General features: G+C 42.0%; 1 protein-coding gene across 5 annotated transcripts in view; it reads left to right on the top strand.

Annotated features, from left to right (window-relative positions):
• Positions 1-14715, top strand: part of SEMA6A (semaphorin 6A) — a 122917-nt gene that overhangs the window by 52285 nt on the left and 55917 nt on the right. For 4 of the 5 annotated variants that reach the window (XM_033110130.1, XM_033110131.1, XM_033110132.1 and 1 more), the window contains 2 exons: positions 11331-11468; positions 13632-13749. In XM_033110130.1, the coding sequence (XP_032966021.1) occupies positions 11369-11468; positions 13632-13749 (218 nt within the window). In that variant the 5' untranslated portion in view covers positions 11331-11368. Of the gene's footprint in view, positions 1-6678; positions 6802-11330; positions 11469-13631; positions 13750-14715 lie in introns of all 5 variants that reach the window. The other variant, XM_033110129.1, reaches the window with a different exon arrangement.

Genomic DNA, 14715 nt, shown 5'->3' with positions numbered 1-14715 from the left:
TCCTGAAATACAAATTCTTCATTTTTCTAATGAATCCTTCAACTAGTGTTAACTATGAAAAGAAAGTTGCAGGTATTTGAAAATAAAAGGCAGATACATATAACAAAGCAGAGGCCAGACGCTGCCAACTGACAATTCCTTCTGATTATGGGGATTGGAAAAAGCCATTTCCAGGGTCATTCCACGGGGGAGAGAAAGAATACAGGCTGCAGACATTATGAACATTCCTTTGAAGAGACCACCACTAACTGCACAAAAAGCCGGTGACATCTACACATTTAGTACAGAGAGAACGGGGGGAGGGGGATGGGATGAAGGGGGGTGGGCTGACCCACCTGTAGTTGGCTGTCAGATGGGAGAGAAAAATGAAGCGCAGCCACGCAGGGGGTCCCTGTGCCGAGTGAGGCAGTCCCTTGTGCTGCTGTTAGATTTCACTGCTTCCCCACAAGAGGCTTTGAGACCGTCTACCAGGATCACCTCTGCTCTGTGGGCATCACTCATTTTGGGGAAGCCTGTGCTTGTCAGTCCCTTGGATGGACAGGAGCCTGGGACTCTGTCATCAGGAGTGCAAACGGAGGAAATCAAGACTAGATGACTCAGTCAGCAATTCCTAATCTCTGAATTATTCTTGCAAGTAAAGTATGATATGATACACACTCTTAAAAATAAATGAAATCACATTACATGTTTTAAATTCTCTGAGAATCTCACAATACACTGGGGGACAATCAGAGAGCTCCTGGGTTTAGGAAAACCAGTGTTGGGAATTCTGCTCCAGAGGATCTCCTTACCTCTCATTTTTTATCCTTTTTTTTAATCTCTTCAGGGACAAAGGAATATTTCCAGTCTTTTTTTAGAACAGATGTGTTTCAGAGTTTTAAATTGTTCAGGTTTTAGCAAAGTAACATGGGACATGGACCGCTGTGGGGGCAAAAATGTAACATGGACCACACACCCCTGTGGGGGCAGCATCCAGTAATCAAACCCATTAATGTTTTTGCAGTGCATCCTAAGAGGGTAAATAAAGACAAAAAATGATCTCATGCCAGCTCAGATCAAGTTTTGTGACCAAATGAATAGGAAAAACTTTTGGCTTTCAGGTTTTGGGGGTTTGTTTTTGTTTTCTTGTAATTGCAAATAAGGGATTGCGTACGTACCTATATTTCTAAAACTAACTTTCTTCATCCACATTTAGAGGAATCGGGAAAAATGAATCTTGTTTTTCTTTCAACTTAAGGAGAAACCAGGCAGATTTAATTAACAACTAGTCCTACCACCAAAATAGTTCATCCAGATGCCGATCACCTTTATCTCAATGAACAGGCCTTAACTGTGTGCCGGTACGGTGACCCTTAAACCACCTACGTAAGGAATCTAGTCATTAAGTGGTAGAAATGTTTAAACAAACCTGTCATTTCCTGGAACTTACTCTCATTGGCCATAAGGAAGCATATTTTCAGGATGTTGGGAAATAGTTATTAATTTTGAGGGTAGGGTTTCACATTAAAAACAAACGAACATTTTAGGAAGTGTTATCACTAGATTTGACCCATGTGGGAAGAGGCAACTAAGGAATGGTGCTCTTTCCACCCCAATTCAAACTGATACCTGATCCAAGTAAATCGAGGCAGGCAAATGAGTGTGTGAAGAACATGAACAGAGCCAATAAAGATAACATTAATTTCAGAAAACCTTAATAATAGCTACCAAACTCAATAATAAATTTAAATAGATTTAAACGTATGGGTTTGCAATTTTCATGTAGCTCATCAGGACATAAAGCAGACTTTCCCCCCCTTTTTAATAACAATGAAATGAATTGCCTAAAGAAAACTGTGGAAATTAAAGAGATGATGCTTCTGTCTCGTTTTTGTTCTGGAAGTGTCTAGATATACATACGGATAATCGACTGTGTATATAGCTACTTTACTGATAATAAGCACCAGTCAGCAATATCATGTTTTGTTAGGGAGCAGATCTTAAAATGATATTATGTCTCTCTCTATACAATCAGAAGCTCGTAGTCAAATACGAACTGTTTGGGGCATTCAGAGTGCTGGAAGAGCATTAGATGCTCACTGAAAGAGACAAGGAATACAATGAAAAATGGCACGCAGCGAACGCCAGAGAACCTGGCTCAAAAAGTTTAGTTCAAGGAAATGTTTTTCACTTCCTGATCTTGGGACTCACCAAAAAAGCAGTAAGAGTTTGTTCAGTCAAATTTCCAATCATCTGTGATTGGTGATCCTGTTATTTTGGGCTGTTACTCAGAGCTCAGAGAAGGAGAGTCTTGCAGGTTATTTTTATTTCTCTCTGAGCCAAGTTTGAAGTTGACTTCCACACCAAAACAGGGAAAGAATACATCCCTGCAGCCATCTGAGCCTGAGCAGTCCCAGGCCAAGCAAGGAGCAGGAAGGTGAGAGTCATGGTCGGGAGATTTTGTTTTCTATTAACTACACTGAGAGCAAACAGGAGAAATTATCAGGGAGAGGCATCCTGTCAGCATTTGCTCTATATTAGTTTAAATCACTTCAGGAGTTTGACAAAGGTTCATGGAAAACTCCAGACACAAATACCCTGAGCTAAAAAGTCACTCTACAGATATCTTCCTAAGGGCTAGGGAAAAGTGGGTTCAATTTAGGCATGTTGTTTTTGCTGTTTCCTTTTTAATAAAACTGCAAATGTACAGAAACCCAGAGAGGAATGTGAAAATAACTCACATAATCAGCCCCTCGAATGAATAATATACCAATATTATGAGCTTTTACCTCGGATTTTACCCTTCTTCCAACATAGTCTTGGAAAAAGTAATTAGACGTAATCTTAATTCTCAGTTATAATTATTGAACCGAACTTTGGGTGAAGTGAAAAAAACCCACCTGTTACTTTAGACAAATATTTGAAATTCCTTAATCAAAGAGTGAAATGGCCCCATTTGAGTTCCTGAAAGTCCAACTTGAGCGGAGTTGTTCGTTTTAACACCCTGCTCCCTTGGCCGGGTGCTGCTACCCGACATGCCGTGCTCCCACCTGCCCCTCGGCCAACCCTCGCAGTCCACAGTGAACCATCACACAACCCGCCGAGGCTCTCTCCAAGCGCAGGTCTTTGCTGATCATCCCACCCCCACACCTCTGCAGCACCTTTGCCCTCCAGGCAGTATTCTTCCAAACAGAATTTAATTTCTCTGTTCAAAGTTATTGTTGTCTGTTTATGTTCTATTTGGGAACAATGGGCAGGAGCTGTCAGACCCATGTTCTAAATAGGGAGGTTCTGGGAGGGGGACGGCGGTACACGGGGGCCCCTCCCCCATCTCCGTCTACATCAGCATCTAACACGGAGCTGGCTCCCAGCAGAAAAGCAAGCGGGGAACCGGGAAGATGGCAATCACGCAGTGGAAATCATGAACGTCAGGCAGCAAGCCAAGGAGGGATGAAGGAGTCTTGGCTTCCTTTCTGAAAGCAGCGTAATGTAGTGACAGAGCTCAGAGGAGGAGTCAGCCGTCCTCAACTGCTGCTTAGCTTTACCACTTGGTAACTGTGCCACATCTGGCAAGTGACCTCACTTCTCAGGGCCCCGGTTTCCTTAACAGTAAAATAAAGGGGGTATTTGTTTCTGCCTCTGGAGCAGCTGTCTGAATTTGGCAATATTAACGAAATTGAAAAAGATGGAGGTGGCAAAACGTTGCAGTGTGACATGGGGAAACATGGCTGGGACCGTTGTAGCTTTCTGAGATCAAGATGGTTTGCCAGAGCATTTCAGGCCTGCTAAGATCATGTCTATAACTGCAGAGCTCCGAGTCATTGGACTGTGTCAGAAACACCCAAGCAAAGTGCATTAAGTGAACAGGCCCAAGAGTGTATGGGGGGTGTGTATGTGGGGGGTGTTGGCAGAAAGAAAACCGCTGTAACAAAGAATCACCAGAAAGACAGGCTTGCCTTTTCCCCTCAAAAGATAACAGGGTTACAATCAACCTGAATTTTTACACAAAAATGTTTTTCTAAAAGTACTTCTGAATTCACAGCTATTTTCCAGCTTCTTTGTGACAGTGGTTTTAGATCTAAAAATGGCATATCAATTATACACAGTCGATATTTGTTCTTATATACTCTGTTGAATGCCATCATCATTCTCCAAAGCTTGCTGAAGCTGGGTCTGTGGCATTTCCCTTTCCTCAGAAACGCGTCCTTTTATGTCTCTGCTAATGGCTGCGAAGGGGAGGAGAGAAAGATCAGATGCTTTACTAAGAGACTAGAGCTGTCTTTCTCATTTGCAGGAACCTTGCACCTTAATGCGGCATCACCGAACAGGTGGCCGGTGTGGTCCCTGAAGACTGGGCGTACGGTAAAGGCTTCCACCAGGATCAAGTGGCCCAAGTTTTTTCTAGTTCCACTTGGGAAGGGCTCTTCTGGGGCCTGGCCATGTAACCTGCGGACAGCAGCGCCTTCTAAATGCTGCCGCCCTGGACACAGCGCTGTCCAGTTCACTGAATGGCACCTGCTGTTTAAATACTCTTTCATTCTTGAAATGATCTTTTGGTGCAAGAGTAATCAGCCGTTCACATCTCTGTGAGGCAGGTCTCCAGCACTCAGCAAGCTGGGTTTTGGCACAAGCACCTGTTCTCCCACCTCTCTGGGCAGAGGTTCCTTTCTCTGAGGAGTGTCCGAATCGGTTTATTGTGGCCGCTACTGAAGCAGTCAGGCTTGTTCTTACCCTTCATAACAGACCCTGTTCTCTACGATGTATCAGCATTAAAACACCACTATTGAGGAGGCTGTAAGCAGGCAAATGGTTTCACTTAACACGGTGCTGTCACGAGATAATCAATTCCCCTAAAACTGTGGTTGGGAAGTATTTGCATCTTTCCTACCCACCTTAAGCCGGCAATCACAGGGCCATAAAGTGGAATGAGCCTTTGCATGCCTGCATGTTTGCGAGCCGCTGTGTACTCCATTTATAGATTTTTATTACTGAAGCCATTAGGGACTTTCAGCCACTCTGACCATGTAAGCATAGATGCATCAACCTGTATTCAACTATCACCTTCACTGCAGTGTTCATTTATGTGAGCATCTCTCTCTTTCCAACCTTCTTTCTGTTCCCCTTTCTTTGACATACTGGGAAGAACGTAAATTTTCGCTTCATACAGACCTGGGTTTGTTTACGCCTTGGCTTTCCCTTTTTACTAATGCGCTGTAAATACTGATGGTGTGCTGTCCGAATATGTTAAGCACTCAGAGTGCTTAACCACTCTGAGTCTCAGTTTCCTTGTGTGCACAATGGACATAATAAGATCTGTCTCCCTGGGTTGCTGTAATATTTAAATAAAATAATATGCGTACATATTATACATATTATATTTGTATATTACATTTGTAAAAATATGAATATTATATTTTTTAAATAAAATATAATATGTACCCTGTACACAGAAGGTGCTCAATACACCTCCATGCCCACCCTACCCATTCTCCATTTCCCAGACATTATTCTCCTTTGCAACTCGTGTGAGTGCTGTGATTCTCATTTTAAAATCACACAATATGAGTTATGCCATCCTGAGACAGGCTCTTCCTCTCCCAGATGCCCACCTCCACTGGTAGGAAGCTTAGTGACCTGGAAGGAGGAAGGGAAGGAAGGAGAATGAGGAGACAGCTTCTTCTCCACTGAAGAAGTTAAACACCAGCTGTTGATCGGGGGTCTACGTGAGAATTTAAGTAATTCCAAGAAAAGCTACTGAAAGGCAATTTTTAGGATCTCAACTGACGAATAAATATTTTTGAGGACTACAATTTTTATGTACATTATCTCAAAACCAATCTTGAGACAGTTTTACCCACTCTGAAGAGGAGGAAAGTGATGATCAGGGAGTTGCAGCGTTTTGCCAAAGGTCCCAGCCAGTAAGTGGAACAGAGGGATTCACACCCAATGTTTTGACCCTCTGCTCTTTCTGTTCCCCAACTTTAGCAATAGTTCTATATCATGCAGGAGCCTTTAAACCAATTCCGATTCAGATTTTTAAAACACAATCGCCCTGTAAAGACCACGAAGAGGAGGCCAGAAAGCTGGAACAATACGATTAACTGGTAACAACGGAAGTCTCTTTGGCCAGATTAGAACTACTTATGGAATTGGAACTGCGTCCTGATGTTGAAACGAATGCAGTAGCACATGCTCCAGCTTGAGGAACTGTTCACAACTTTCACCGTGTGCCTGCAGCAGCCCGCTGATTACCCCGCGTTTCCAAACCGAATGAATGGAATTCAGGGCAACCAGGAAAGAATGCAGAAAAACCATCAGCCCTGTTCTTTACAGAAAGAGCACTTGCCCAGGTGCATGGAGCTTTTCCTCCCGACCTCTGCAGTCACCTCAGAGAGCCTGACACCACCTCTACCACCAGAGCCCCGCACCGTTCCCGCTGCGTGGAGCTCCAGCGTCCCACTCTCCTTCGGTTCCTAACCCTCCCGCCCAACCCCTACTGTCAGTCAGGTGGTGTCCCTGGCCCTGGAGACGGGTTCCAGTGGGTGGCCTGGTTCAAGGTCACTCCAAGTCCTGTCCTCCCTACTCACCACCCCATCCCCACTCCCTTCTTCACTGGGGCAGAGTCGCCTAGAACTGTCCAGTCTCAGAGCCTGAAGGAGTTTCATTGGCCATCACATTGTACATCCTTTCATTTTACAGGTGAGGAAACCAGGAGGCAGTGAGGCTCTGTGACTTGCCCACCATTCGCGTGTCCCTCTTTCTGTTAAGGACGGCATGAATTATTGATTACCTTTAAAACTTCCGAAGATGTCAGCAGAAAATGTATGTTTTAAGAGAATTGCTGAAACACGGTAGTAAGTGATTTTCCTCGATGAAAAAGTACTACTGCTATCATTTCCCTTTTATTTCTAGGCCGCACTTGGCGCTATTATCAAGAGCGTTTTGCATTTGCTAGTTTCCAGATTAAATTATTTTTCTCACTATTTCACCACTGACTACTAAAATGGTCACTGGATGCCAACATTCTGGAACATGCTGTTGTCGTACCAGATCAGACAAAAACTAGATCCATACAGTCAAGTGCACTGATGAGTTGTTTGCTGTAGCTGGACATGTAAACAGTGTATGGAGCAGCCCAACTGGGTCTTTAAGAAAAGCACCGTCCACTCATTTGCGTGTGGACATTAGGTCCCACCAGGTTCACTTGTTAAGACTGACACACCGCAACCTGCATGTGACAGTGAAGACGAGCGGACTATCTCATGCAGCAATGGTGATATTTAAATGCTTTTCCTGAGTGGCATGGAGGTCACCCTCAGAGCTTTCAGAGGTCCGGCAGTAAGGCTAGTGGGTGACGAAGGCTCGCTGAGACAATGAAAAGTGCTGCGAATATTTCCAATTGGAGAGGGCCAGCCCCTCTGCTCTGGGCAGCCTCTGCTCACCTCTGGCGTGCGGGCCACATGGAATGTTGGCCCGCAAAGCAGGATGCCTGTTTTTTCTTTATTTAAGAAACCAAAAATCTGAAGTTGTATGTTAAATCTTTTTTTTTTTCCCCCTAAATGTTGTCAACAAATTTAGTTTTTTCTTCTCTGTGAGCCAGCTTTGGCCAAGTCCTACCAGTTTTGTGAGCCCAAGTAGGATTTTCCAGGGCAGGATTTGGGGGACTCATTAGGGAGAGGATTAAAACTAGTGTTGGGGTGAGTGTGAGTGGTAGGCTTGTCACAGCTTCCTAATGGCTCTGTGACATGAACCTGATTCATCAGAAGTCAGACGTGGCAATTTGTGACCTCATTCTCTGTCAGTTCTAGTGACATTCCCACGGCTTCATGCTTTGCTGACACAATGAGCTACTTTATGATAAGGGTATGGGGGGAGGTATGGATGGAAGCTCCAGTTATTGAAAATATTTGATCCTTTTGGAAACAATCAACACAAATGCAGTCACAGGATATTTGAACAGACATCTTTTTAGCCCCCATCATGTGGTCCTCAACGTGGAAGATCTGAAGGCTAGTTTGCTGGCCAATTAGCATTCTGCACAGTTCATTTAGCTCATGGTAGCCAACAGTCACAGCACTACTTGGGCATCGCAGTTCTATTATTAAGTCTGGTCTTTAAAATTGTCGGGGGAAATTTACAGTAAAAACAATTTTCGTCTTGGCTCAGAGTATGGAGAAAGTCAACATCATTCTTGCCCATTTGACTCAGAGTAAAGCTGTATAATTAGTTTTAGATGAACCTAAATAAATCTAATAAATTCACCAACACACGCCTATTAAAACTAAGACTTTCTTAAGGTTTCCCACGAATTTTGTGGGTTGGGGAAGAGTAGGATTATAACTTCCTAGTAATGGTGCATTTTACGAAGGGCATTTCTCTTCAAGCTAAGAATAATGGAAGGTTGAAACAATTAGATGGAGAATTCAGGCATAATTAGCTTACTTTTGAAGTAGATTACTTACTTTTGTTTAGAACACTCATATTGATAGTCTTCCCATTATCTAATTTTCTGGATAGCTGCTTTTGTCTGAGTGATATTTGGACTATGCTAGCACAGTCACAGAGAGGAAATCAGCAAATCACTGCAGATGCCTATAAATATGCTACATGGGGTAGTAGCACTTTTCAAACTTCAAAAATTACTTAAATAGCCTCTTTAATTGCAGCCGCCCAGCGAGCTCAAGATTTTGAAACTCAGTGGAGAGTTTTTGTTCTTGTTCTGGCCAGTACAAGTCTGTGTTGCTGTGGTCTTAGCAGGGAGACCCAACTCACGTTCTGCAGGATGGAAAATGACAATGAATGAATGCGGATCTCTCCACAAAGCAATCATGTCAGCAAGAATATAACTGTCTACGTATTTACAAGGGTTAGAGCCCAAAGTTGTGTAGGAAGGGGATAATACATCAAAACCTCAGCTAAAGAAAAGTGTAAAGCGTTCACGTGGACTGGCCAAGATTCACCAGTACTTCCCGGACACTGTCTCCATATGATGGACATGTGAACAGCCTGATGATATGATGATAGAAAGACACATGAAACAATGATTTTTCCGGGCATAAAGCCCTACTGTAAACCTCAAGATATTTAAATAACTCATCTCAGCCATGATCCTGGCTATGTATGCGTAAGGATTTTAAAAAGCCATTGGATTATGTAATAGATTTATTCTGCATGCCTTGCTCTTCCTGCCAGCCTCTGGGGTCGAGAATATTGTATCTAACCCATGCAATCTTAAGATAGAGAAAAATAAAATTGGCAGATGTAATAAAATAGCAGGACTTTGTCTCGTTAGCTTGTAGGACATTTATACAAAGATGAATGCAAGTGTGGAAGGATGAGACTCATTTATCATGTCAAGAAAAATTAATCTTTAAAAGTATTCATATATTCCCAAAGACTTCTCTAAAGGAATGAGAATCATCCTTCTGATCTCCATTATTCTTGCATTACACGCTGCAAATTCTGAGGTAATGTCCTCTGTATAATACTGTAAGACTGCTCCGGAACCCTTGGTAAATGTTGCCACTTCCTCTTCCCCATATACTTTCTCATCTAAAACGTAACAGCTGACTGGTGTCTGGTTTACGTTTTACTTAACTCTTATTATTGATTTCACCTCTTTAATCTTATGCTGAACAGGAGCCATGAGAAGCAAATAAGGGCACATCAGAACTTCTTCCCTTTGGAATCAGATTCTCCAGAATAGGAAGAACTGGGGAACGAGTGAATGAATGAATGCATGCATGAATGAACGAGTGAATGAATGAATGGACTTGCTTTTAACCTACCTATAAGTACATGTTTATGATTCTTGGTAACAGATCGCCTTTTGACAAGTAATCATTTGAAGTTTAATTTTAATCTATACATCGGAGCTAGAGGTATGGAATTGCTTAGGCTTTTCTTTCAACCTCTCTCCCTCTTCGATTTTCAAGATAAAGAAAATTAATTAATGTACACTTTTCAACTGAAGAAGAAATGATTAAGACCCAGCTGTGTCTGTAAAATTGTAAGTTGTGATGCAACCCTTGGGACTTGTTAATGCTTTTTTTGACATGAAGAAGAGAGACGTAGTTATCTTATATTAAGTGGTGTTCTAAAAAGCAGAAGTTAGCAGTCTGCTTGCCAAATTAACTTTTAAAGACATCTAAGTTACTAAGTTTGTCTTTTCCACACACACACATCTTAAATGATTGATGGACTACTATAAAATAGCTTTGTTCAAATAAGATCATCTTTGACAGGCTACTTCTAGGGCTAGCTTTCCTACTGAGGAGAGATGAAAAGATATCCCCATTTTACATTAATTTCCCTGATAGATCAGCACTTATTTGAAATATGCCTGAGAACTATGCGATATTTACTATACTGTGAGTCTTCTTTCACTGTATTCAGCAGTTCCACATGGGATGGTTTTTACCTCTAAGATTTGGAAGTTTTTTACCCATAAAAAGCATCTCCAAGAAAATACGGATGGGTAGAACAGTGTATCTGGCATTTTTATTTACTATGATTTCATTGCAAGGTAGTATGAGACTAAAATATACAGAGATCGGATTTTTTAAATACCATTTCAGGATGTGGTTTTAGATTCTCCCTGTATTATTCTTCAGAGTCTAAAAGGCTCAATTTCTTCCTTTTTAAACATGGATTATGTGGTTTTATTTATGTCTGAGGTCATTATTGAATTACTGTAGAATTATATAAAGCAGGGGTGGAAATCTCAATTAAGCGGTCAGGGAGGTCATGGAAGTAAGTGAATGGGGCCAGTGATAGAGGGGGTGTGTGTTGGGGGTAGGGCTGCGGTGCCCTAAAAGGTACTACCATTTAGGTCAATGGGAAAGCTATTCTGATTTTTATAAACGAAGATTAAAAATCTCCTAAGTTTTCAATACTGGCAATTACAAATTTTTTAAAGATCCTGGGCTGGCCAAATAAAACATGTCTGGGGGGGATGACCTGTTGCTGTAAACCTGCTACGAAGAAAAGTATTTACCTTAAAAAAAATGCTTCCTCAGTTGTCCACAGTTTTTGGAATGCAGTTTCATATTGTGAGACAGCCACCTATTATGGCCTACAGATGGCTCAGGACAAAGGAGATAAGTCTCTGTATCACATAGCTTGCGAGAAGCTTTGCAGAAGGGCTCAGATGCCTGGGAAAGAGGTGAGGTGGGTAATAGATACAGGTTCCTTATGTAAAACGCAATAATCAGTGAATTCACAATGGAAAAAATATGAAGCAGAGGCCCCTTTTCTCTTAAATTTATCTTCAAGTCCATTTTATTTTATGGAGTTGAATCAAGCTGACTTGCAAAAAAAAACCCCAAAATTCCTGTGTTGTTCTTTGGCAGGGTGAAGTAGAGAAATAAAGTCTCCCCGCTGAACTACTATGAGGTCAGAAGCCTTGCTGCTATATTTCACACTGCTACACTTCGCTGGGGCTGGTTTCCCAGAAGATTCTGAGCCAATCAGTATTTCGCATGGCAACTGTAAGTACCCACAATCTCACTCTCACTCTCTCCCTGTACGGACACTGTAGCCTGCATCAACCAGTAAAACATAAAAATTAAGAGTCACTTTAACTTCTGTGAGTGGCAACGTTAATTCAAGTGTAGTCACATCTGCCTGTTCTATAATGCCATTAAATATTGTCGTGGGATGTATTTGTGCGAGGATTTGAAACGTTCTTCGATGCTTTTGATGAAGTCTCAGTTCCTATATGGAGGCTATGATCATGCCTGAAACCAGCTGTGGGAAAATATCGCTGTCACTTGGGCATTGCCACCAGTATCGCACATTTTCATATGAAATTAATACATGGGCTTTGTTACAAGAACAGAAAATAATAAGACTGCTTTGGAGTTAACATTTTTTAGACTTAGAAGTTATATTATTGCTAGACTTGGGTAGAGTGAATTTGAATCCAGTGGACCTATTTCAACTGTTTACATAACTTTCCTTTGGTCTCTGCTTCGTTATCAATGGTAGAAAGCAATGTGATTAAGAATTCAGTTGACTCCCCAAAAGAGGAAAGTTTTACCTGTGTGTTGGATGGAACAGTCAATTTACTACATTTTTTCCATCCCTTCAAAAGACAAAATATTTTATCACATTAAAGGTGAAAGCGAATATTCTCCCCAGATACCGATTTTCCCAATAATTATCTCAAAACAAACACTAACTAACCATACAAAAGGTATTTAACTCAGTATGTGATACTAATGAGATCCATTACTGCTAAGCTTTCTGTTGGATAGTCTGGGTTAAAAAAGGAGATAGTTTTATATGAAGGTGAGGCAGCAGACTGATATATAAAACAATTAGACAACAAAAGTTGGCATGATTAAGGCCAAATCACATAGTTCAAGATCATCACTCTTGAAGTGGTAGAGTCTTCCTAACTCAAGGTACCAAACCTCAATAAGCATTGATTTATCTCCATTTGAGATAGGTATTCTATCTTTGGCGCTCCTGTAAAAGAGACCCCAGCCCAAATGTGCTGCAGGAAAGCATACTTCAGTGAGCACTCAAATCCTTGATAGTAGAGTCATGAATTGTTTTGGCAAGCTCCTTGATGAATGGTTAAATGAAATTTCAGAGCAGTGGAAGGGGAAGTACAAGAGAGTCCCATACCAAGCGTGGTTGTGAATAAACTATTCTGATGCTCTCTAATAGATACCCACGCAAGTCATACTCAGATACTACAGGGGTTTCCAGGGAGGGGTCTGAGCATAAATCTGTGAATGCTTTTCGAGTCATTATTTACCTCCCACCCCCCTGGAAAACCCTGCCTTTTAAATGTGACTCATCTTTCCTCCTTAGTTTCTTTGGAGGAATGCCAGTGCTCTGGATTGTTGGTTTAAAGGCAGAGAGATTTTTGAGATGTAGGTATTTCTAAAGGTCAGATATTAGTACAAATTGCCTGCTATCAATCAAAGACAACTGTAAGAAAGGAGAACTATGCTCATTGACTCTGCATGTCAGGGAAAATTCCAGATCACTCGACTGGCTACACTCAGTTTGACCCTGCCCTGTCAAAGCGCCCATTTCTGTGAGATTTAGCCAATTGCTTAACTCCAGCTGAACTTCCCACAGTTCCTAGAATGCCAACCAACCTAGCTGGGCTGCCTTCAATGGTGGATTATTCCAACTGGACGCCTGTGGAGACTGTATTTTTCTTCTGGCTCCTGGACGAGGGCTCTCGCCTCCAGACCACATTGCCTTTGTGGTGATTGATGGGAAGGCCGCTTTGAAATAGTTTTGTCCCGAGACAAGATCTTTGGCAGACTGCCCCTCAGGCTTAGCACTCTAAAAAAGATGAAAAGAAAACTGAAAGAAAAGAGCACCTTCATGTAAAGGGCTCACTTGCAAGCTTAAGCCCCAGAAAGAGGGACAAGTCAGAAACTGTGACACTTAGAAATACAAGTTCAGGCTTATTATCACCTGGAAATGAAACTGTAACTTGATCATCCTTAAAGAGTACTCTTCTGTCACCGTTTTCCCTAAAATAACAGACTCGTTGGAGATGGGAGACTGTGGCACGGTCTGGCTTAAATACGGTTTTGTTTTGTGGCCGCCCCTCCTCCCCCTGCCCTGTCCACTCTTGGCTTCATTTCCTTCTCCCTCTCTTGCCCCGTCTTCTCTTGTCACAGATACAAAACAGTATCCGGTGTTTGTGGGCCACAAGCCGGCACGGAATACCACACAGAGGCACAGACTGGACATTCAGATGATTACGGTCATGAACAGAACCCTCTACGTCGCTGCCAGGTGAGTGGCCCGGCCCTCGCCGCTGCCTTCCGAGCACCCGAAGGTCCCAAGACCCAAATGTACCCGCTAGGCGTCATTTGAAAAAACATGACATTCCCAAACAAAGCGTTCTTTAATTTAAAGGCTACTTTAGTTTGTCAAGCAATCATTCTTTCAAGGCTTTCTGTGTCTGGTTAACTGTATGTGATTTAGATAGAAATAATTGTGTGTTTTGGAGCTTAGATTCAGATAATCCACTTTATCCTGAACATATATGCAAATATTTACTCAAACACCCAGTACAGTACTTCTCCCTTTGATACCTGCTTGTTAAATCAAGTTGAATGTGTAAACACGTATTATATAGTGTGTGTGTGTAGGTGTGTGTATACCACACCTGTTTGTATTTTTGCAGTGAATATATAGTACATATCATTGCTTTAACAGATGGCAGTAGCACCCAAACAGTTTTTGATTTGGATCTAGTGGGAAAATACTTATCCACTGGGGAATTGTCGTTTAAGCAGACCGTGTCTTAAGGCTGAATGGTATGGTAAGAATACTGCCCAAACATGGGTTACATGGATTTATGCTTTTATTTTAATTCTACTGTTAATTGACTTGGACCACAACTTCTCCGGCCACAGTGTCCTCTGTCAAATGAAAGGTTGGATGAGAGTATCTTAATGAAGTCTCTTGGGATTCCAAGAATAAATGATCCCGTTTTTGGGGTGTGGAGCTCATTCAAAATAATTCTAAATGAACAGGGACAAGGGCACTAGCTGGTGGGGTTCCGCGGTGGTCTCACTGAGTCTGTAGTGATCACTGCACACTGGAAAGGAGGAGGAGGGATTGTGTCTGTGGTACCTGTCTGGCTGTGAGTACAGGCAAAGAGCACGTAAATAACGACAGTGCTTGATTTCTTTGAAGCACTTGGATGTTCTGAAATGACAAGCTGTGCAGCATAAAGTTAAAAAAAAAAAATCG

Source organism: Rhinolophus ferrumequinum, chromosome 7 (genome assembly GCF_004115265.2).
Source record: "Rhinolophus ferrumequinum isolate MPI-CBG mRhiFer1 chromosome 7, mRhiFer1_v1.p, whole genome shotgun sequence".
NCBI lineage: Eukaryota > Metazoa > Chordata > Mammalia > Chiroptera > Rhinolophidae > Rhinolophus > Rhinolophus ferrumequinum.
The sequence above is the reverse complement of the archived record's forward strand: the minus strand, read 5'-3'. Positions and strand labels throughout refer to the sequence as shown.